Raw genomic sequence first — 23,125 nt, forward strand, 5'->3', positions numbered from 1 at the left:
TCGCCTCAGGTCCAGCGCTTAGTCCTGATGCTCTTTAGAGTGGTTGTACCGGCGGACCTGAGGCAACGGGTTGGGGCGTGGAGGAGGAGGAGGTCAGCAAGGTAGGGTGGGGCCAGGTTGTTCAACACGTTCCTGAAATGTGAAAGTACAAAGAGCTGTCAAGTTTCCATCTTCCGCATTGCTTTTCACCCTTTCACTCCCACGAGTGTCTAGACTGACTCAATCGGGGAAATATTTCTGTACAGCTCATGGTATCACTTCTAATTTAAAACATCAATTTCTGAATGGCTAACTTGCACAAGACTCATATTTCTTCGGCTATCGTGCACTCTATGTCAAATACATTATTGATTTACTCTTTAATCCTTTTAAGAAGATAGTTTAGGTTAAAGGACCTTAGCTTTTGAGCTCTAAACGTCACCCGTGGCCAGTTTCAGCCATTCAAGGCTTTAGCTGACCCCAGATTGCAATCTGAAGGATCTGCAATCTGGCAGGAGGCTGAGGTCCATCAGGACCAAGACCACCCGCCACACAAACAGTTTTTACCCAGCAGCAGTCGGGCTCATCAACAGAGCCGGGTCCCTACTGACTGACTCTGTCTCCCCCAGGTCCTTCCCTTCTCTCCCCTGCACCTCTCTCCACATCTCACATTTAAAGTCACTCGCCACTTTACACTTCACCTGTCACTTTCAAAAATCATAATCTCATTCTGTGCACTTTACTTTACCTTACTCTTATTAATATTATTATTATTATTATTATTGATCGTTTTATTTTTTTATTTTATTTTTAGTTGCATCCTTACTTGCTTATTTACTGCACATTTACTGCATCTTTACCTATTTACTTATTACTTACTTGTTTTTATCAAAATTTGTATACTTTCACTTGTATAGTTAAATGTTCTTTGTTGCTGCTGCTGCTGTTGTTGTTGTTGTTGTTGTTGTTGTTGTTGTTGTTATTGTTATAATGCACCGTCCGCTAGGACAAATTCCTCGTTTTTACAAACTTACTTGGTAATTAAACGGTTCTGATTCTGAAAAGTCGAAGGAGTAGGAAAACGAAACAGCCTGGCCTTACTTGGATTTTTCAGGTACTAATATACAACCAGTAAGAGTCTATTGTACCTTATGAGATTAATACAGAGTGGTGTTTATTAGTTTTTATGATTGTATTTTAGAAATTTGAATGAAGTGAATCAACATTGTGGTTCCGGACATCCTGTAGGATACAAACACCGGGTTTGTCTTCTATTCAACGTGACCCTCATGCTTTGCTTGTAGCAGGTATGCATTCCAGTAATGTGTTTTGTCAACACGTGCGCAGCCATTTTATACGTCCATGTGCGTAAACAAGTTTCAGTCCCAGATGCACGTGTAACATGTTGTTTTGCAGATATAATCTGAGAACGAGGAGGGGAAGTCACGTCTATACAAACGGAAGCATTTCTTTAAATTTCATTCCTTTGCTAATGAGTCGGCAGTAACTCTGCAATGGATTTATTAATTAATGCAATGCCATGAAATGATACATTGTTCTTAGGCTACTATTATAAATCATGACACAGTGTACATATTCCACCTGTATTATTAACATGTATGGATAATGTGCCTATGATAAATGTGGATTAAGTTTATATTATTAAGTGATTAAGTGTTTATTAATTAGTGCCATTTTAGATTTTTTAGTTTACATTTGGGATGAAATCACATTTTGAGTGTGATTTTGATGATCTTTTGTGCTTTGACACTATTTCTACAGCTTGATGGTGGCATTTCTTTGACTTTGGCGACATCTGTCTGATTTCCTGGTAAAATATAAACTCCACACAGTTATTTTCAGGCCCACTAGGAGGCAGTGTGCTACTGCTGATAATGTGAACGACCACTTCAAAACAAAGACGATATTTTTGCAAATCTTGTTCACTGTTCTTTGGAAACAGTGTAAGTACTCTAATGTTGACATAACAACAAAGGATCCATTCACTAAAAGTAGATGATCATCAAACCGGTGAGGGAACACAAAATTGCAACTGCTCATTGTTTCTTTCCAAATCTATTTAAAGCTTGTTTTTTCATCGAGACAGTGATTCCCCTGAAAGCAATTCACGGTGACACTGTGGAGTGTGACGTGGTCATCTCCCGGGTCCAACGTGGAGATGGACTCCAGAGAAAGAGAGAGTGACCTTTGGTTGCTGATGTCGCAGCCAACCTGTTAAATATTTATCTTGGATGGCAGAATTGTGACTTCTGCTTCTGAGGAATCCAGCAGGCGTCTGCAGACCAGTATCTCAAGACAAGGAAATATGACAGCGGGAACAGAAAGATAAACCTCTCAGAAGCTTAACAGACGCTTTACACTCTAGTTACAGAATATACAACTGATCTTCTGATGACAATGTGGACTTTATAAGGAAAGCGGGAGCGTTACTTCTCTTGGCTTTGCTATGAGGCTTTCCTCATACTGGGTGAGTATCTGCTGCTGGAACAGAACATGGAAACACTGAGTCTTTCCTGAGGCCCGCCACTGTTTGTGTGTGTGCGTCGGCCTTCGCATATGTGTGTCTGCATCTGTGCTTAGAAATCCCTATATTTGGAAATTTCTTGAACGCAAAGACGGATCTGGCAAAGCGTCATGTGGACAATAGAACCACCTGGATCTCACAGAAAACACCTGAAACTGTCTTTTGTGTCCGTCCTGAATCCTTTAAAGGTCTAATTCAGTAAATAGACCACACTATTGTGTCACTCAGGCCTATTTATTGAGATGGCGATGGAAATCGCCTCCTCTTCCCTTGCATGTAAAACACTGGAGGGCGGTGCCACTGCGCCTGTGCCTGTTTGGGAATCTCTATTATTTCCAGCTGTGGATGGAAACTATTACTGAGTGCCTTCTCCCTGATGAGCTTTAAAGTGTACGCTCACACACAGACACACACATACGCACGCCCACGGACGCTCAGTCAAACATTCAGGCCCACGCTGAATCATTCACCAAAGATAAAAGACACCCTGTTGGCCTGAGAAAGAGAGGAGAAAAGAGGGAGGGAGGGAGAGAGAGAGAGAGAGAGAGAGAGAGAGAGAGAGAGAGAGAGAGAGAGAGAGAGAGTAGAGCAGCGCGATTCCCTCCTTTTTCATTCACTTCCTCTCTCACTCTGCACTGAGGAGACCTCACTGCTCAGCTTGCACTCGCCTGTAAGTACTGTAAAACTTGTGCTGCCACTTCTCAAGAGTTAGTATGTTATGGGAAGGAATATTCACAATTCAAAAGAGGAGTATGTTTTGCTTCTATCATGTGATTGACTTGATGGTTTAGGTGTGGTGTTTACATTTTCATTGGAAAGGAAGCTGCCTTTGACACAGAGACAAGCATCATGTAGTTTTCCTTCATTGATGGAAACCACTGAGACAAACAAGATAGGCCTGTTTACCTTTGCTCTGTAAATGTTGTGACAAGGTTTTTTGGTTGAACAGCTGAGCATTTCTATGGAAAAGGGCGGATATTAGAAGGACTTTACGACAGCAGATGTCAATCTTTTACTGTCTGTGGTGTTGAAGATCATCAGACCTCAGTCCTAAAGTTGCCTCTTGTAGTGATTTTAGTTGCTATTTCGGTCGTAAGCTTTAGTGTGTAGGTATTTCCCTGTTAGAAATGTGCTCAGTGATTCTTTTATTCACCAAACTTCTCAAAAAAAGATTGTATGAAGAAAACTGAATGATATCCAGCCCTCCTTATTTGTCCTGCATTGCTATGTTGATGCTCGTTTACCTAGAGAATCACCTCGTTCATTCCAGTTTTATCTCCATTGGTTGATAACTCTCTTACAGACTTGCTGTATCTTGTTTATTCAGAGTAGAGTCAGAGTGATGTAACAGATTTATGTCTTGGTTTATTCACTCGCTGAAATCTTTGGCTGCCAGGCTTTTTAATGAGCTTCTGTAGTAACATACTGACACACACCAGTCATTGTGAAAATACAATGGTTGGTCTTTACAGCGCAGTAACGGTCCGCTGGAACCCATGCATTGCAGATGGACGAAGGTGAAACATCATCCCTCTCCTCTCCTGTTCTGACAATGTTTCTCTGGGAGCTGGCATTGGTGAAGCCTTGTTTGTTTAGAAGAGAGATGGAGACAAAGTGAACAAGCATCCAGTGTGGGGAGAGGTGTCAGGTCCCGGGCCAAGGCTGCAATCGTCTCTTGCGTGATTACCTCATTTAGCTGCTGAGTGACAGGGTGTCAGATGGGATCACAGCGGGGTGAGAATCTGCTCCGGCGGGACACAGATTAGGAGGGGAGCCTCCACCTGAAGCCTACATTGCCCAGCTCGGCCCTCAGGTTCAACGGCTCAACTGTTTGGCAAAAACAACCCTGTTCTTAGGACATGCTCTGTAAATGGATATCTGCCCTGAGTTTCGTTCTACCGTGCCAGACTACTGAATTATTAAAACAGAACTGGGTCCTTCAATTTCAAGTTGGAACTGGCATACACACAGAGAGACATACTCCTCGTCCGGATTAGTTTATTGCTATAACCCAAAGTGCATTTGAGCAAGAAAGCTGATTGTGTTTGTTAGCGGGTGACTGTATCTCTCGCCTTGTAACTCAGTCTGCCTGCTGCAGACTCAGCAAAGCAAGCCTGTCAGCACGTTAAGGTTCAGGTTTTGCACTGTTAGTGTTCATTGGCAGGAACTGCAGGCTAACTGGAATTCCTGGTCTTATTTGGGCAATTATTGTGTGCAAGAGCAACAGTTAAATAAACTGTTGCTCCTGCTGGAATTTAAATGCTAACCGACGTCTCTGTGCAGATACTGCATTACCTAATTTAAACATCTTTTGGTCTGTGGTCAACCTTGTGTGTGTGTGTGTGTGTGTGTGTGTGTGTGTGTGTGTGTGTGTGTGTGTGTGTGTGTGTGAGAGAGAGAGAGAGAGAGATCATGGGAGACAAGTCAACAGGATTGTCAGTGCTGGACTGTATGGTGTGCAGGGTAATGACTGATACACTTCCAGAGCTCCTGGAACAAGAGCTCCTATTCTCCCTTCATGCCAGAGATCTGGCCTTTGCACTCACACACACATAAAACACACACACACACAATGGCAGAGGGAGGAATGGGAGAGACAAAGTTAGGAGGGGGTGTCGTGGAGTCACGGGCGATGGAGGTGATGAACTATTTGCTTTCCCCTTTGGTTAACCCTGTGCTGTGAAATATCACCTCATCACAACAATAGGGGCTGCCCCACTGAAGGAGGTGAACCCCGAACCGACGAGCCGAGAGCGGAGGCTGGCTTTTGAGCAGGGGCCGGAGTGGGTTGCTATGGCGATGCCTGTCAACCGGGAAGTCGTCCGCGGAGCCAGGCAGAGCAAAGGCTGGGCGAGAGAGAGAGAGAGAGAGAGAGAGAGAGAGAGAGAGAGAGAGAGAGAGAGAGAGAGAGAGAGAGAGAGAGAGAGATTGTGTGTCCTGGTTAGTCTCATTAGGGAGAGAGAGAACAAGCAGCGAGGGTCTGCAGCGTGGTTCACAGTTGGAAAGTAAGAGCTCTGAGTTAACTTGTTGGTGCCACTTTTAAGGTGAGTACACTCTTTCCCATGGAAGCTAATATTGAAATCACAGGGAGAGATTTTAAACATTGAAACTGTAGAAACTTGTCTCTTTTGATGGTTGAGTAACCTGTCAGACTGCTCAGGGCTGCTCTGCAGGATTAGTGCTGCAGACCTGCACCTGAAAACAAGTTGACCCATGTGATGTGTGTAGTATTGATGTTGAAACCTGTGGGAGTTAACTGACTGAGCCTTTTGGCGAGCGGAGGCAAAAGCAGCTGTGAGTTACAGCCGGAGCCCAGAGGGAGAGAGAAGGCGCCGTGGGCAGTGTTTCCTAACATGCCATCCCTCATTGCTTTGGAAGCAGTGCTCCAGAGAGTTGAAGGAAATAATTTGCTTTCCCATCCTGCAGCAGATTTTAAGCCTAATGGCCTGAAATCAGAACCATCCTGTCATCATCACTGGTGGCTCTCCTTACTGTCAGGGTGATTTGCACAGCCAGCTCTGATTCCCTTTGTGATATTACTGAGGGTCCAGTTGCCAGTCCTCATATCCACAGGCTGCACGCAGCTTTGAAGATGCAAAATGACAGGCATGAGGATTTGTGAGATTTTTTAGTACTTACTGTGATATGAGTGTGTATTTTCTCATGCTTTGCCTGACACGCTGTATTACGGTTTCACTTGAACAAAATCTAACCAAATATGGAGTTATCTTGAATGACACAAAGTGTGTTTGTTGTAACGACAAATCTGATAAACTTCAGCCCAGCTTCTGGGAGAAAGGGTTTTATTTATTGCTGCGCAGCTCCTCCTGGGAACACATTGCCTGTCCATTGACAAGAAGCACACAGACTGACTCCTCCTGTTGCTCTGACTGGAGGAGCACCATACAAGGATGTGAAATACTTCCCTACTGATAAATGTCTGTATCCCCCAATAACTAGATATCCTAAACTTGCGGCTCCAGGACCTTGTAAGGGCCGCACATCTGCTACATTGCAGAAGGGCATTTACGTGATCAACCTCACAGGACCTCTAACATCTCTCCAACATAACTGAGTGACTCATGTATTTAGAAGTAAATGCCCACTTTATTTATTCTGCAAATGTGCTTGTGATTACCTTCTCACGTCTTTTTAAGGCAGGATTTCTTCTGGTTTTAAGACCCTGTGATGTAACTTGTTGCGCCACAGTGACATTGTGTATGTGATGTCGTTCTGTGGTCGCTAAATATCAAGGAAATAAGACTTGAAGATTGTACAACCAGAGTTTTTAAGATCATTTTTAATGCAGGTCAGAGCTCACCCAAACAAAATGACCACCTTCAGCAAATATTGAGCTCATACTTGGGCTGGTGTCCATCATGTATGTGAGTAGTACTTAGAGCGTTCATGTGCAGCAGTTCCCACTTTATGGAGTCAATGATTAACTCTGCATTTCTACTCACTACCCTGCTCACAGAAGCAGAGTACAACACTAGTGCTTCTGAATGGACATCGCTTCAGGAGTGACAGTTTTATTTGTTTTATTTAAGTCCCGGGACTTTTAGTTATTCTTCCTGCTCATTACTGACACATTCTCCGCCGTCATTGAAGATTTATGGAGAACGGGATTTGCCCCCTGACCACAAATCATTACTTTCCTGATGGTGCGCCAACAGATTACAGAAGTTCACAGGTCAACGTTGTGACAGTTATTCATTAGGTGTGGTCACCTTGACAGCCTTGTTCTTTGTGAGAACAATGCAGAAGCTCTGTATGTTGAGGAGGAGGTCGTCGCTGGTCAGTATCTTTTCAAAAAGACCCAGTTGCATCCTACCATGGAAAAATGTGAACATTAGAAGACAGACTTTTCATGACTAATGATTGTTGAGTAATCCTGAGTTCCCAGCAGGTTCACTTGTCGAATAAATGTGAAGTGAATGTTTTTTTTTTCTTTCACAAATTCTTTTCTCACAAATGTCTTACAAAAGCGGTGGAAACCTCCCATCGTGATTCACAGGAATCAGGGGTGTGGTGAAGTTCACTGACCTTTTAACCGCTGAGTAGGTCTGCTTTGGCTCAGCAACTCAACACAATAGTCTGGTTCCTCATCTGCCCCTGATGGGTGAAAGAAAAAGGACAAACAATTCCTCACTAATGTAACTTTGTGTTTTTCTGTCTTCAAGACAGGAGGAGTTTCCTGGGGGACAGACGTAGAGATTTTCAAATCCCCTTATTATCTTTTATATGCCCTTAGTATCCCTGTATCTACATGTAAAGCAGAATGCAACAAAAGATACTCTGCAGTAAGCTGGAAATATAAAATGTGTGAACCACATGAACATTTAATGGCTCAGTTTTTCCTTCCATCCCAGAATAGATCCTGTGGTGATAATGGACCTTTCACTTAGCAGGGGTTCAACTAATACTTGCGCCGTAAAGTTTACACATCTCAGAAAGATGCTATCAACACAATCACATACCACCAGTTGGAAAACCGGTATCCATGTGAAAGCTTGGATACAGTCTCTGCTGTTGAGTCTCAGCAATTATGTAAGAATGCATTAGGTGTTCAGAGCACACCCAAGGAGAGCCAGACTTAAGGGACTGGGATTTGCTGGATATCGACACAGATTTTTCCTTATTAGGTAGGATTGTGTTTGGTGCTCTGGATGGGAGACGCATGCACTGTTGGAGGATTTCCCTGTTTGATTCAGCTCCGCAGGGAAATGAAACACAGAGACATTGTTATGACATGAGCTTACTCATCAGGATGTGACGTTGATGAAGCTGGGCTTCTCAGTCTGTTGGGCCGCTGAGTGAATTCAGCCTACTTTTTAGTAATCTAGGGGGAAAAAAGTAGTCCATAATACTAATAATATTTAGGCCAATTTATATTTTACAATATAAATTGGCCTAAATCTGCCAAAGAAATGCTATTGTGTTGAATTATGGGAAATGTAAGATCCATTGCTTTTGGAGGTCGGAATAATTCTGTCTCTGCTACTTTCTTTTTTACCTTTTCTTTCTCTTAACCTGCCTCTTTTGAGTCCCCCAACATTATGGCAGTGGGTGTAATTCAATTCTGCGTTCCATGATATATTTGTAGTTGTAAAGTAAAAGCAACAATTATGAAATGCTTGGATATGAATAGCTGCCTTGAAAAAGAAGCTACGTTGCTCTTCAGGATTTCTGTATTAAAGAATTGTGTGGAAAAAAAATGCCAATGAATTAGTCATCTAGTTTGTCAGTGACATAGGGCCTTTAAAGTGCATGGCAGCCTGCTGTGAAGAGATCTGGTGTAAATAAGAACCAGCATGTCAAACACACTGTAAAAGAGATTACTTAAGCCATTTCTTGTAAATGTAGCTTGTTTGCAGTGTTGCCTGTGGCTAGACGGATAATCGTCTGGCTGAGATTGCTTTGGCCAATGAGAAGTCATCTGTCATGCCTGTGTGGTAATGGTATTATTGTAGACACAATCCTCCGGTTGCAATTTTTTCCCATTATGTAAGGCAGTTTATTGGGAGATGATGACTCGGATAGAGTGACATCCTTGTCTGGAAACTGGAGCAATGATTCTATCAGTGTATGCGCTCTGTGCTATGTCCTAACCATGTGCACAGAGACACAAAGTGCGTATAGTTTTCTTGGAAATGACCACAAGGTTTATAGACTCTAATGCTCAACTGCAAATGCCATATGTAAAAGTAATTTGTGCAGATTGTGTTGGGCTGCTCTCAGCCTTTAGTAGCTTGGCCCTCACTGAGTCATTACTTTCTTTCCAAGCTACACAGCTATAGTTTGGATCAGAACAGGGGAAAGAGCCTTATATTAACCACAGTGTTTGTTTACAATCTGTGTTGTTTTACCCCCAAGACAAGACAAGACACGATATGTTTTCTAACTGCACAAAGACTTAGAATCACCAAACAACTTTGTTTCTGCAGAGGGCCAGGGTTGCACATATGCAGGGCTGTACATGGTTTCTATGCCGACAATGTTATTATGGGCCATTTAGCCACTGTAGATGAGAGGTGGCTGCCGCATACAGGAGCTGAAATGGCTTTCCTCTCATTTTCCCCATGCCTTTGATGTTGATACAGCAGGGCCTAATCTGTTTTTCTGAGGAGCAATTGGTTGAAAGCTGGTGCACTTTCAGTAGCTGACCTTCTGCATCAGCCAGCCCCTTAAGTCCAGATTATTACAGCATTGTATGACAGGGAAGAGTGAAGCAGGCCTGTGATTCACATTCGTTTTTCAGTGTTTTTTTTTTTACTTAGTAAAAAAAAGTGGGTGATGCTAACTTTCCCTCTTTGGAATAGTGGGAGTGGATAATGGAATAGTTGTCAAGTCTTCCTGGACGAAGCATCATTTATGACACAACTAATGACTCAAAGGGTTAAAAAAAGAGCTGCCTGAAAGATTCAGAACACAAATTTAAGGGATACCATCTTCAGATGTTTGGATCATTTTCACAAACATTTATTGGATCAAATCTGTAATGAAAAACACTTACAGATCTCTCTACTCTTCCTGAAACCCTGTTTCCTCACTCAGATTGTTCATTGAGGAATTTAACTGAGCGGTTTAGGCTATTTTACATGAACAATTTTTATATTCCTGTCTGTCTCCACTTACTGGTTTGAAGCTCTGCAATAAAAGTTATTTAGACCTGACTGCACATTTGATAAAATCAGCCGATTGCTCTATGAATTCAGGCACAAAAACATCATCTTGATCTGATGATACCGCATCTGAAGGTGCTATTCAAGCTCCTTTTTTAAAACATAGTGCACCGTTTTGAGACAAATATTGCAACCCCTCCAGAAAATATATTTGTATTTACTATATGTGTAACTGTTTACATTTTGCATGTCTTTGCAGGCACTTTTGATGCTGGACACACTAATTTCATCTGTCACGCAAGGACCATAAAAGATCACATGCAGTCGCAGGTAAAGCCATTTTTTTGTAATTAAGCGTGTATAAGTGTTGACTTTTCCAACAGTTTAACAAATAAAATTGTATTTAATAAGTACATTCAATCCAGGAGACAGATGAGTTTCACCACATGATGCGTTTGGTGCAGATAGCACATGGGCTCATGGGTCCCATGACCCCGAGCAACAACGCAGGGAGGGACAAGAGCACCTGATTCAAATACACAGCGTTCCAATAGAAGTGTTGGACGAACCTTCATGGACGAGGGATGTAAAAAGATCACTATGGAGACCACAGGACCACCGCCAGCCCTGCTGGACTTTGAAGTTGACATCAACGGCCCCTTCCCAACCTCTGTGGCCTCGGCTCCACCCCTTGGCTGGAGAATAGGGAGGCCTGGAGAATAGGGAGTTAATGGGCTCATAATGGTCCTCTCCTGTTTCAGAGCCCCGACTCTGCACTTTGAATGAGGCCTTTCTGCAATTGTGGCAAGAGAGATGATGAAGTGGGTGGAACACCACTTCCCACTGGTCCTGCTTTAAATAAATTAGGGGCCTTTTCATCAGAGGCTCCCCCACTGAGACCAGTTATTCTCTGGAGAATAGCTGCGCTGCTAATAAACTCACATGACTTCCCGCAGAGAGCAATGTTTACCTGGTGCCAACAGGAGAGTACATGAGAGGAGCAAAGTTCACACATTGTGTCTGTTGATCAACATTTCGCATTTCCTTAATGTTTAGCAATGTCTGGAAGTGGTCGGCGATCCAAATGGCTCTCGGGTTATCTTCTCCGGGGAGCCTGGAGTTTCATCAGGTCAGCAAATCCTAACGGCTCCAGAGGTGACCCATGAGGTGGTCATCTCCCCTGGACTCCCTACGCCTCCTCTCAGTCCTTTTGGCAGCGCAAGATTGCCATGTGGCGAGTACAAGGTATGCAGAGTAATTTCCTGGAGGCCGGCTTAATAACATGCCGAGGTTGAGTGCATGGAATTCAGTAAACAAGAGCTCCTCCCTGTGGAAAAATGATGCATCACAGCGTGGTTTTGAAACTGCTGTTGCACTAGTCAGTCACATGACACCGAGTGGTTGTATTACTAATATACGGATATAATTCTGTCCTTCTAAAGTTGTCAGACGTGAATGGAAGTGGACCAACAACTCTCAGCTTTGGATCTTACTATGCCCCCTCACAGTTGTATGGTATGGTTATTATTATGTTTTAAATTAAAACATTTTAATTTGATTCAGTCCTGGCACATCTTTGGATTTGTATTTTGACTTCTAATTCATCAACAACTTAAAAATAGCTAAACAGCTGAGCACACATACATTCTGATCAGTTTAATGTAAACTTACATATATATTTACTTCCTTAAAACTTGAGATGTTTAGCAAGACACTTGTGTTATGCATAGATTAAGTGTAACACCCGAGAAATTGCTGAAAGCAGCTGAAATGATGAAGTGTTACACTTTACTTTGGACTGCGGTTATGGAAGGGTTTAGCACCAGTTCAATGGTTGTATGTTTCACCACAACGTCTGAAATCTCATTGCTGTGATTGTGACCCAGGTGGACTGGCCAACGGTGTCCAGAACGTTGCCACTTTACCACGAAGCTGGACTCCCACCAGGGAGGAGAGGCTCATCAAGTTCTCAGGAATCGGTCCAGTCGATGAAACTGGGATGCCCATTGCCTCCAGATCAGTAAGACAAATACACAGAATGTGCTGTTTGATAAACTAGCATTTAACTATGTTAATTTATCTTTTTTTTTATTCTCAACAACATTTGTAGTTCCTGCTAAATCCAAAGGTGTTGTATTTGTCTGAGTCTGATTCACCAGATTTGTTTAACTTCTGCAACCTCACGTCTTTTCTTATACCAGAGTGTGAACAAGCCCAGAGACTGGTACAAGAGCATGTTCAGACAGATTCACAAGAAGCCAGAGGGTAAGGACACTCCTCCTCCTCCTTCTCCTCCTCCTCTTCCTCCTTCTCTTCCTTCTCTTCTCACAAACACAATACCAGAGTGAATTCCTCTCTGCCAGTGTTGGGTACTACAGAGTTGATCCAGCAAACAGATTATTGCTGGGGCAAAATAAGACCTGATGAAAGAGCCCGATAGTCTTATGTCATCTGTGCTTATTAACTCTGACAATAATCCAGCCTCTTACCTCAGCCCCTCCTAAATCCAGCAGTTCACGTGTTGCGTGCTGCTCAACAGAAGCATATTCTGTGTTATTTGTGTGATTAACGTCAACATCGTTGCACTGAGGTGGTTTTATTGTTTGATTTAACGGTGTCAGAGAACTTTAACACTGTGACATTTTTCATTTCAGTAAAGAATTTGAAATATTCATAAGAATGTCTGAGGCAAATCCAGCTATATTTCAAAAGAGTATAAAAAGCATGGAAAATGGATAATACTTATATTTTGGTTGTTTTGTTGATATAAACTAATGTTGTTCACTGTTTAAAAAAAGGATTTCTGTTATTGTTTACCAGAATTGGATTTGGAGGAGTCGGAGCAGTGTTCAGCTGAACGTAAGTGAATCCACCAAAGTCAACATTGTCATTCTGTCCAGTTACAGAATCCCTTTTTATTTAAAACTGATCTACTGATCTACAGGCCTCCAGTTATCTGCCAACACAGAAGAAAATAATGAAGCAGACAATAACCTCTTCAGACTGACGCCTCATGGAGCTCTTCCAGACTGGTGAGTTTACACTGGTTTAATGTTACAGTTTCGGGGTCACTGGACACAGGAAGACACAAAGGCGTGAGTCAAACTTAAAGGAATAGTACGACATTTTGGAAATAGGCTTAATAACCATTTTCTTGCAAAAGACAGATGAGAGCATTGTTAACACTCTCTGTACTCTAAATATTAAATATACTCTCTGTACTCTAAATGTACACTAAATATGCCTAAATATGTAGTCACAGCCAGCAGCCAGTTAGAAGTAAAAAATTGAAAATGCTAGCGTTCCTTTTCACTGTTACTTCTTGGAGATTAGAAATAATATGCAAATTTACAGATATGGTTTTAACTAAAAGCATAGATAAACTAATATCAAATGTAAAAGTACCCTTTCCATGCATCACAAATGTTTTAAAGAGACAAGAAATGATAGGAATCCATGTGCAAATTCAACTTCTTATACAATGTTTTAAATGTTTAGCAAGAGAGGAGATTCCTCACAGCATATCAGCACTGCAGGTGGCTTCTTATGTGAATACCTATCAAAAAGGCCAAGAACAGGGGAGGGAAAGCGTGTGGGACAGACAAGTTTGGATTTGTTGTTACACGCACTTACAATGAAGTCATGATTTAGCTGCTGTTCATGGTTTGGGTGTTATGTTTCAGGAGCGAGGACGTAGATAAGGTATCACAGCCGGGAAGGCAGCCCCCTAAACCGAGGAGCATATTCGACTTTGAGCCTGGGAAGAGCAGCACCTCAGAAATCCACAACCAGGTAACAACCTCACACATACCGGTAGTTTAAAACTAGACCGTAATATCACACAAGCAGAAACACAAAAAAAAGATTTCTCTTTGCATCGTTGGAATTATTTGTGTAGTCTTGCACTGTTTTCTTAGTGTGTGGGCTCAAGAATAGGTTTGAGGATGGGCACCTCTTCTTTCAGGATTAAGTTAAGCCTCACATTTCATCTTCTCACGCGAGGTAACTTGTGATCATTTCAGTTTGCCAGCTGCTTGCTGCCAGATTTGCTTACTTCTTCCTTACTCAGATGATCCAACTTTCATTCATTCTGCATTTCAGGCAAGAAACAAATTCATCTTTGTTGAAGTTATCAGGTATTGTGCAGAACGTCTGTGATTTTCTAGCTGGCGACACTCTGACTCATATTTATTTAAGTCTGGGGTTGTTATTTACTGTCTTGTGTATTCTCCACTGTCCAGCTGCTGTAATTGAGTGTGCGGCGGATTGTGTGTGTCACTGTGTTCAAACACCCCCTAGTGAGTTATAGAGCGCTGTCTCAAGGTTCTTTCACTCTTCTTTTTTAATGGCTCTTGCAACAATGTCCCAGATCTGGTGCATATTGTGCCTTGTGTCTGCACTTGTGAAGAAAAGGATTCTTTGTGTTCACTCCCCCACGGGAGCTGAGGTGTCTTGTGAGCCGAATTATGGCATTAACCTCTTGTGGTGTATAATGGCTCACAGCATGGAGACTTATTTCATTTCCTCTTCATGACAGTGGCCTACGTTCTATCCCCTGGACAGCGTTTAGAAAACCAGCGCCCAGACCATATCAGGTGTTGTTGCCTCTTCACAGTGACATTTCAGTCTGTGTTTGTAGAGAGGATGACTTTCAGCCAAGATTGTTACAAATAAGAAAGAAATTGGCGACGAAGGTCCGTGGTTCTCGCCAGCAGAGTCTTTTAAAGTAATGTTTGATGGAATCAGCGGCTCCCTCGTCATTAAGTCTTTGTAAAGAGAGTGTGAAAGTGGTATCGGCCAGGTGGTGAAATCAAGTTAATTATACAGTAATGTGAAAGAAATATATGGATGTTTCCTAACATCTCTGCTGGCATCTTGAAATCCAGCCTGACTTTGAGTTTTATTTAATAATTGACTACTTTCAATTGCTTCTTTATCCGTCCTCAAAAGCGTCATCCACTGCATTAGAAATTACCGAATAAAAAGAGAATTTCTCCTAACCCTCTATGTAGAAACAGTATTGTCGTCAGATTTGCTATTTGGTCAAAATCTTTGTGCGGCAGACTGTTCAGTTGGTCCCAAATCCCTCTTAATTTCTAAACAGAGGGGAAATGGTGGCAGCATGGCTGGATTAACTACTCGGTGGTGAAACTTCTGTTTAATGCTGTCACTTTCCTTTCCTGTCCTTAGGTCCACGTATCTCCGAAGAAACAACCTGAAACCGCAAAGTCCCCGTCAATTGAGGTGAGCTGCTTTCACAGAATTTAAATGTCTGAATTCACTCTATCGAGGTTTCGTCTTAGAAATCATTTACAAGGGACACCATTAGCTCCAAACGTTGTTTTCGTACACTGTATTAGTGTTTTAATTTTGCCATTCCAACTCCATCATTGCTCGGGCTCAGGCCAGTCTAGTCTCTGAACTGAGTCGGTTTGAGGCTGAGCTGGACTCGGAGATCCAGGGCCTGGAGAGGAGACTTTCCCAGAAGAAGCAGCATCGAGGCCGGGGTGAGGTACTGAGCCCCCCTCCTGTCACTCTCCGCTAAAGCATCTCCCCCCCTCCCCCCTTCAACCAAGCAGAACCTTCACCACCCTCACCTTTACTCCCCCACTCTCAATGAAGGCTGTGAGTCTCAGTGAGGCGCTCACTGCTTGCTAGCTTGCTAGCCACGTCTGTTGTTTGTCCTCCGTGATCTAGATGACAGCCCTGGAATTGCCTGCCTACCTTGCTCTTTGATTGATCTGCTATGTTAATTGCCTGCCTGCAAATTTCCCCCCACCCAAATGCAAATTTGGCTGCACAAAAAAATTAACTTTTGCAAAAACCTACTTTCAATCATATTTTTGAAATCATGTTGTGAACTTCCCTTTGCAATCCCCAAGCAACTTGGATGTGACCCTGCCGAACAAAGATTTGATTCTTGAGCAGGGACTCGATTCTTCTGTGATTCAATTTCCTTCATAGGTTGTGATTTAACTGAACTCCTCGGCAGCTCAGACAGATCAGGAATGGTGTTGTTTTTAGCCCGAGGAGGATAGGACCCAGGGGATTTCTTGCTCCTTTGGGAGTGGTCAGCACCTCTACTTTGTCTGAGTTGTTGGGACATTTCCTCTGAGCTCAGAGATACAGTAGGCTGCAGGAATCAAACTGTGTTTAATGCTCACTCTGCTTTCAGGAAGCCAGAGGCCGGGATCCAGTAACTGCTCCAAAGACTGAGGCTACATACTACAGGTCAGTTACTTAAGAAAGCAATGTGGAAGATGATTGTTAAAAATTATTCAAAAATTACATTTTATCATCTGTTATGTGATGTTTTCTACAATAGAAACCAGGATTCTTTTACATCATAACTTGTACTTATGTTGTATTACTTTGCAAAAGTCAATTTCACTCAAATATAGATTTTACTCGACATGTACAGTTGTTCTAACACATACCACAAGACTGTTTGAAGTGTATATTCGGAGCTTTAAATACTGACAAGGAATACTATGTGTTGCTTGACATTTTTTTTTTTTTACCTTTTACTTACTTTTGTACAAAGCTGTGTCCATGTTAATGTCAGTGATGCAATTTGTTCACTAACAAGTGTTCAAGTGTAGTTCAGTGACATATACTGTATGTCAGGAAAGCAGTTTTAATGGTAACTAAATATATGAAATAGTGGTGTTATTTTCAAATGTGAATGGCAGAACAGAGGCACAGGGTAGACGAGAGGCCTGACACTATTGCCACATAACAGACCTCCTCTGAGCTCAACACCCGGCCTCTTAATCCACCCTGACATTGCTTCATCAGGTGGGAGTAACTGGCCATTGCTTCCTGCTGGTTTAAGAAAGCCAGCACTGTGATTGGACAGCACGACCATTAATACTTTGCAGGGTATCTGTTTTGTTAGTTGATCAGGTGACTCATGTGCTGGATTCTGTTCGGAAGCTGTTGAAGTTTAACAAGTTTAAGTACATATTTGTTGCTTCAAACAGCAGGCGGCATTCCACATTTCTCCCCATGTGCGTAATCCTCTCGAGCAGGATTCTCGCTGTTGTTTGCTAAGTTGAGTTCATGGTTTGACCTTTTCTGGCTTGGTGGGATGAGGGGGGCTTTTTATTTTACTAAAGAGCCTGTTGCTAAGGACATGTGAAATTAAACCAAACAGCAGCGAGAAAACGTCAGTGTTTTTTTTTTACATTTCCTGTTATAGACAAGTTTGTGAGTCCAGCTGCAAGTACTGGAATACAAAACAACACTGTCTGAAAATATGTAAATGACTTCAGAGGAGGCCAGGCAGCAAGCTTTGGGTTTTTTTGGATTAATTCTTAACCCAGAAAAACTAGACTCATGATACTTCTCAAGTTTTTGGGGTCGTAAAGACCTAAACCAGCTAACAACATGAGTCACACAGTACCATCTGCATGGCCTTCCAGCTGTCTCATTATTTGTCTTATCTTGGCCCAGTTTACAAAAACCAGCAGCTGAAAGTCGCTGTGTTGTACAGTGAATCTACACACACACACACACACACACACACACACACACACACACACACACACACACACACACACACACACACACACACACACACACACACACACACACACAGTGTGTATTTTAGTATGTGTTTGTTCTTTGTTTGGGAGACACAGTAACTGTAATATAAACATAACATTTTACTTTTTCTTTCACTTTTTCAGCAATTCATCAGGAGCAAGGCAGCTTGTCCATCACTCTGTTGGCACATCACTGACCTCTGCTCCCACATATGGTGAACATTGAATTTCTTCTCTTTTGGCTGTGAAACAGATTAATTTTAAGACATGTATAGTATATTATTGTTCTGCCCTTCCTTGAACCCGCTTGAACCCAACAAAACACATGTGCACTTTCAGTGTGCGAGCAACTCATTTAATCAAGCAGCATACATTTGAGCAGCATATATCTAATTGAAGGTCCCATGATTCTCTTTTATTTCTCCTGTTGTCTTCTGCTCTGGTATACTGCATTTTAGATGAAGCTGATGTGAACACCGAACGCTTGTATTTTTTTCCTATAGAATTAGACGGTGCTGTAGATGGTTGGAGAGGAAGCCCACACAAATAGGAAGTGGGACTCGGAAGACCTGATTAGAGATTAGCTTAATCCTATTGTTTTTCCTGGAAAATAGTTCAGAATGGAGCCGGCCTCAACATTTCCAAGATCCGTTTTAAATTTACAGAGCAACACATCCAAAAACAAACATTTGCTGAACAAAAGAGGTGCATATTTTAGACTCCACTCATACCGCTGTTACTTTACTTACAGTAGAACGTCTTTCCCCTGCAAATGAGACCATGGAGCTCCCACCTAAGAAAGAAGAGAAAAAGGTATGTTTTTTTATGATTGTCTCGTTTCCTTAAAGGCTTGAAATGTTGAAATCCATTTTGTTATGGCATATTACTTTGTGATCTCAGTTAATTCAGATTGTTCATGCAAATCGTCCCTAAACGCTGTATGATTTGTTGGTTTTTCCAGATGAAAGCAGCGCGAGTCAAGTTTAGTTTCCAGGCTCAGTCACCCAAGTGAGTTACAGTGTGAGCTGAAAGGAATAGGCCATTTCCATTTAAGCTATAGCACCAGTGCCATATTTAAAGCTGTCAAATCCGGAGTCTAGATTATCTGATGCACATTTGAAATAATCCTCTTATTCCTTTATTCAGGGAACTCATGCTGCAGAAAGGCGACATTGTTTACATCCACAGGCAAGTAGATGCCAACTGGTTTGAAGGAGAGCATCACGGAAGAGCTGGCATTTTCCCCACATCTTATGTGGAGGTGAATTTCTTCATGTTCTTCATTTGATGCTGTTGCTCTGCACTGTTGCTTTGTGCTGGTTATCTAAACACTGTGACTCCTGGCTTAAAACTCTTTCCCTCATTTTCTATAGATTCTGCTTCCTACAGAGAAGCCGAAGCCCATTAAGTCCCTCACTCTGCAGGTGTTGGACTACGGGGAAGCTGTGGCTCTCTTTAACTTCAACGCTGACCTACCTGTTGAACTCTCTTTTCGTAAAGTGAGTATTGCAGTGCTGTAACAGCGACCAAGGAGCTTTATCTTCACATTTGTGTTAACGCATGTATTTGTAGTCCAGTGGATTTAAAAATGTTATTAATAGTTAAATGGAAGACATTTTTGTATCCCAGTGTCTGTATGCTAATTGAGAAGCTGCTAGCAACTGGTTAGCTGAAGCTCAATGATCAAGATTGTATATGTTTCTTTAATCTGCACAAAAACTGTGAGAACAAGTGAAACATATTTGTGGTTGCAACGAGCTGCAGTTACAGGTTTTGCATATTACAGTCACGCTAGAATCACATATGCAATATACAAACACGTAAGTATTAAGGTGTCATTGGATAATGTGTTATTCTTTGCGTAATATCTAACTCTTCCAAATTCTGTCATTTTCTTTAGGGTGAGATGATCAGTATAACCAGGCGTGTCGACGAAAAGTGGTTAGAGGGGAGGATCTCCGGGACCAGTCGGAGCGGCATCTTCCCAGCCAGTTATGTCCAGGTCAACAAGATGCCCCGCACCAAACTCTCTACTGATGACTTCTCAGCGGGCCCCATGTCTCCCGGCTCCCCTGCACCTCAGAGTCCAGGGCGTCCGCTCCACTCACCCTGCCCGCGGTCACCATTGTCCCCTTTCACCCCCACTTCCCTCAGCCCCAAACCTGAGCACTCCCCACTGAAGCCGTCTTCACCTGTATCTTATGGCAGCCCAGTTTCACAGTCACGCTCCCCCACCCGGTCACCTGTAGCCAATGAAACGGCCAATCGGTGGCCCTCCAAAAATGCTTCCCTCAGCAACCAGAACAGCCATTGGACTGGGACACACTCCACTAGCCATAGCTCCGTGGGTAGAGCTGCTTCACCGTCCACTCTGTCGTCGTTGTCTGTACACAGAGCAGGAGCTTCCACAGCCAACACGTCTCCCAGATACACTGACCCCCCACAGGTCTGCTTCCACTGCACCGCCTGAGAAAGTCACTGCATGTGGTGTCACTATTTATGATTTTTAGGATTGTTGTTTATCATTCCTTAGTTTCTAATTCCTGATGTGAGGTTTCTATATTTTTTTTTTACCAGGGTGCGATCCCAAACCAGACTGCTCGATTTAATCCACACGGTAACTCCACGTCTCAAACACAAGTGCCAAACAACCCTGATTCAACCGTGGTGCCACGCCAACCGTACGTCTCCACATTTTTATTTGTCCACATATTTTGCAGTTTTGGGGAATTTGTGGTCTATAACATTTTTTTCCCATTTTTTTTATTGATCTCTATTTTCAGATATAAAGCTGTGTATAACTACAAACCACAAAACTCAGATGAGTTGGAGCTCAGAGAAGGAGATGTTGTAAGAGTGATGGAGAAATGTGATGATGGCTGGTTTGTAGGTAAAGAATAATCAAATTAATTTCTAAATCACTTACTAAATAAACCACTCCCTTAATATAATTCCTATGGAAACAGCATAGTGAAGCAGACCTTACTTTAAGTTCAGGGATAAATTGAAGAGGAGAAAAAACCCATCTGTCTGGATTTTGTGCTACTTTGAACTTCCAGAACAGTTTCCATGCCTTTGCTGGAGAGATGGAACATCAGTGTCCTAAAATATAATCTTTAGTTTATTGAAGGGCACTGGCTGACAAGTTGCTCCAAAATCTCTGATAGGTGTTGTTGTTATTCTATTAAGATTAGGTGACTTCAAAAGCCGTGATTGACATATTTTTTAATACTTATAAAACACATTTAGTGGGCCTTTATGTCCTGAATGAAGCATCTGCATTGTTTTAGTCTTTCATTTGTTACCTCTCTGTAGGATGAACATCAATGCGGTGTAAGTTAAGAAAAGTAGTTATATTTTTGTCCTGGAGCTTCTGATTCCTCAACAGGAAATCAATCAAGATTTCTATGAAGTAAAATATTGAGATTTTACTATCTCTACACTGTCTATAGTCTCTAGAATTAGAAAAAAAAGAAAAATCTGCAAATGACATTTTATTTGGCAAGGCAAGCTAAAATTTATTTAGCACATTTCAGCATCAAAGCAATTCTCAAATTCCCAAACAAATGGAATAAGACAGGTATAGAACAAAAGTTACAATGTAGTGTAAGACATAATTTAATAAAACAGGGAAGCCAGACTTGATTTAAATGTGGTTATTTGTTTTTCTTTGTGACCAATATCAAAACGAGATCTCCCTCTAGTGGACATCATGAAACATTGCAGATGTAATTGACAATGAAAAAACATATTTGTTAGAGAATAAATGGATACATTTGTTTGTTGTAACGTGTGACCACAGCATGTGCTCTGTTCTTTGTAGGTACGTCAGAGCGGACTCATGCTTTTGGGACTTTTCCTGGGAATTACGTGGCACCTTTTTGATCTCCTTACTGCCTGCTTGCCCATGTGGACTCATAAGAGCTCAACCAACCCACTCAGCTTTCTCCCACAGATCCCTCTTTGACACTCCAGCATTTCTTCATCCCATGACACCCATCACACTCCCAAACCTATAGTCAGACCTGCATGTTCACTCCGTTTCTCAGAACAGAGGTGAAGGCAGGGACAATGAGTGGTTTCTCACCTCACCTCCCTGCATGAGTGCATGTGTGTGTGAGTGTGTGTGTGTTCCACTGAGTCTTGGAGAGTTTTTTTTTCACACACACCATTTGAGAGGAAAGAATGAATGCTGATGATACTGTTTCAGATGCAAAGAATGGACTTTTTTGTTCCACAACTGTTTGCAGCTGCAGGAAATTTGCATTCCTTCCCAGTGAACAGTGTTGTTCCTCCTGAGGTCCTGATACAGTATGACACTGCATTCAGCTTTTGTGTCCCCACAGTGCCATCACAAACCACTGCTGAGAATTAATAAATTCGGATGGCATATTTTTCCGCCTTTGCAATTGATTGTTTCCTTCAAATATCTTACTCAGATTTTCTTTCAGGTCTCTGAAAATCCCACGGACAAGTTTGAGGAAACCACATGAACATATTGGCTGAATGTAAAGTACAGTAAGGGCTTGGACATGTCAAGAGAAGTTTACAGCCTTTCACAAGGCTTTGCAGAATAACAAATATAATTAATGTGTGTACTGTTCTCACAAGCAAGTTATTCATTAAAGAATATTTGGCTTTTTTTTTTTAAAGCTCTCTCGAGCCATGGAGCGGAATGTAGATTGTTAAAGTAATGAGATAGTTTGTGTAATGTGGTGTAAGAGGAGTTGATTTGCTCTGAAATTGAATGTCAAACATCTGTAAATCCTAAATCAGCTGCATTGAATAACTCTAAAGGTAAAATGACTCTAAAGCAAATGATTGAATAATCTTTGAAAGTATTTGAAGTAAAGCTATATGTGCCAAATCTGACTGTTTATAATATTTCTTTTTCTCAATTATTCATTTAACATTCCCAGCTCATTTTATTTCTGCTTATACAATGTTATAGGATTAAAATTTCCCCCTTGACTGTATTTCTAAAATCACTTGGACCAGTGCAACATTTGACAGGTGTGATGTAATTAGACATCCTTATAATGAGGTCATTTTGCAATTTCATTTGAATATTCATGATTGTACAGACTGCAACCTTTTATCAAATTTAAAGTATAATATATATTTGCTTATAAAACAATGTATCGCATATGTATGGTACGTAATTTTTTCATTAAACATTACAGAGTGATACTGAAAGTAACTTGTGTTCATTTTGTAAACTGGTTGCCGTATATATTTCAACACTTTAGGCAAGTATGATGTTGATGAGCAGGGACGACTGAGAGGATGTGAGTCACAGCTTCATTCAATGGCAGTGTCTTCCTTCTCTACACAAAGACAAGGGCATGCACTGTACAGTGTTGATCACTCTTATCATGGATGCTTAGTCTGTCTGTGTTACACCCGTTGTGGATATATATGAAATCTAA

General features: G+C 41.8%; 1 protein-coding gene across 5 annotated transcripts; it reads left to right on the forward strand.

Moving 5' to 3' along the window:
• Positions 1–5,436: 5,436 nt before the first annotated feature.
• Positions 5,437–22,892, forward strand: sorbs3 (sorbin and SH3 domain containing 3). 5 transcript variants are annotated; one of them, XM_068566783.1, is made up of 21 exons: positions 5,437–5,568; positions 10,409–10,479; positions 11,206–11,394; positions 11,592–11,664; positions 12,036–12,169; positions 12,351–12,414; positions 12,970–13,008; positions 13,094–13,181; positions 13,833–13,941; positions 15,340–15,393; positions 15,554–15,661; positions 16,325–16,380; positions 17,841–17,911; positions 18,448–18,509; positions 18,658–18,704; positions 18,843–18,957; positions 19,070–19,195; positions 19,597–19,698; positions 20,274–20,377; positions 20,480–20,586; positions 21,520–22,892. In XM_068566783.1, the coding sequence occupies exons 2-21, from the start codon at positions 10,468–10,470 to the stop codon at positions 21,579–21,581; spliced, it is 1,722 nt and encodes a 573-aa protein (XP_068422884.1). In that variant the 5' UTR covers positions 5,437–5,568; positions 10,409–10,467; the 3' UTR covers positions 21,582–22,892. The 5 variants fall into 5 exon arrangements, with proteins under 5 accessions (XP_068422884.1, XP_068422881.1, XP_068422880.1 ...); XM_068566780.1 differs by having other exon boundaries at positions 18,451–18,509; positions 19,597–20,142; XM_068566779.1 differs by having other exon boundaries at positions 5,438–5,568; positions 19,597–20,142.
• Positions 22,893–23,125: the final 233 nt, after the last annotated feature.

Source organism: Clinocottus analis, unplaced genomic scaffold (genome assembly GCF_023055335.1).
Source record: "Clinocottus analis isolate CAN_PGR_092001 unplaced genomic scaffold, fCliAna1.0.p SCAF_7, whole genome shotgun sequence".
NCBI classification, from domain to species: Eukaryota; Metazoa; Chordata; class Actinopteri; order Perciformes; family Cottidae; genus Clinocottus; species Clinocottus analis.

Coding starts and splice junctions, on each gene's coding strand:
- sorbs3 (XM_068566779.1), top strand. Junction 11,665..12,035: donor TGCCCCCTCACAGTTGTATG/GTATGGTTATTA, acceptor ATTGTGACCCAG/GTGGACTGGCCAACGGTGTC. Junction 15,394..15,553: donor CAAAGTCCCCGTCAATTGAG/GTGAGCTGCTTT, acceptor GCTCGGGCTCAG/GCCAGTCTAGTCTCTGAACT.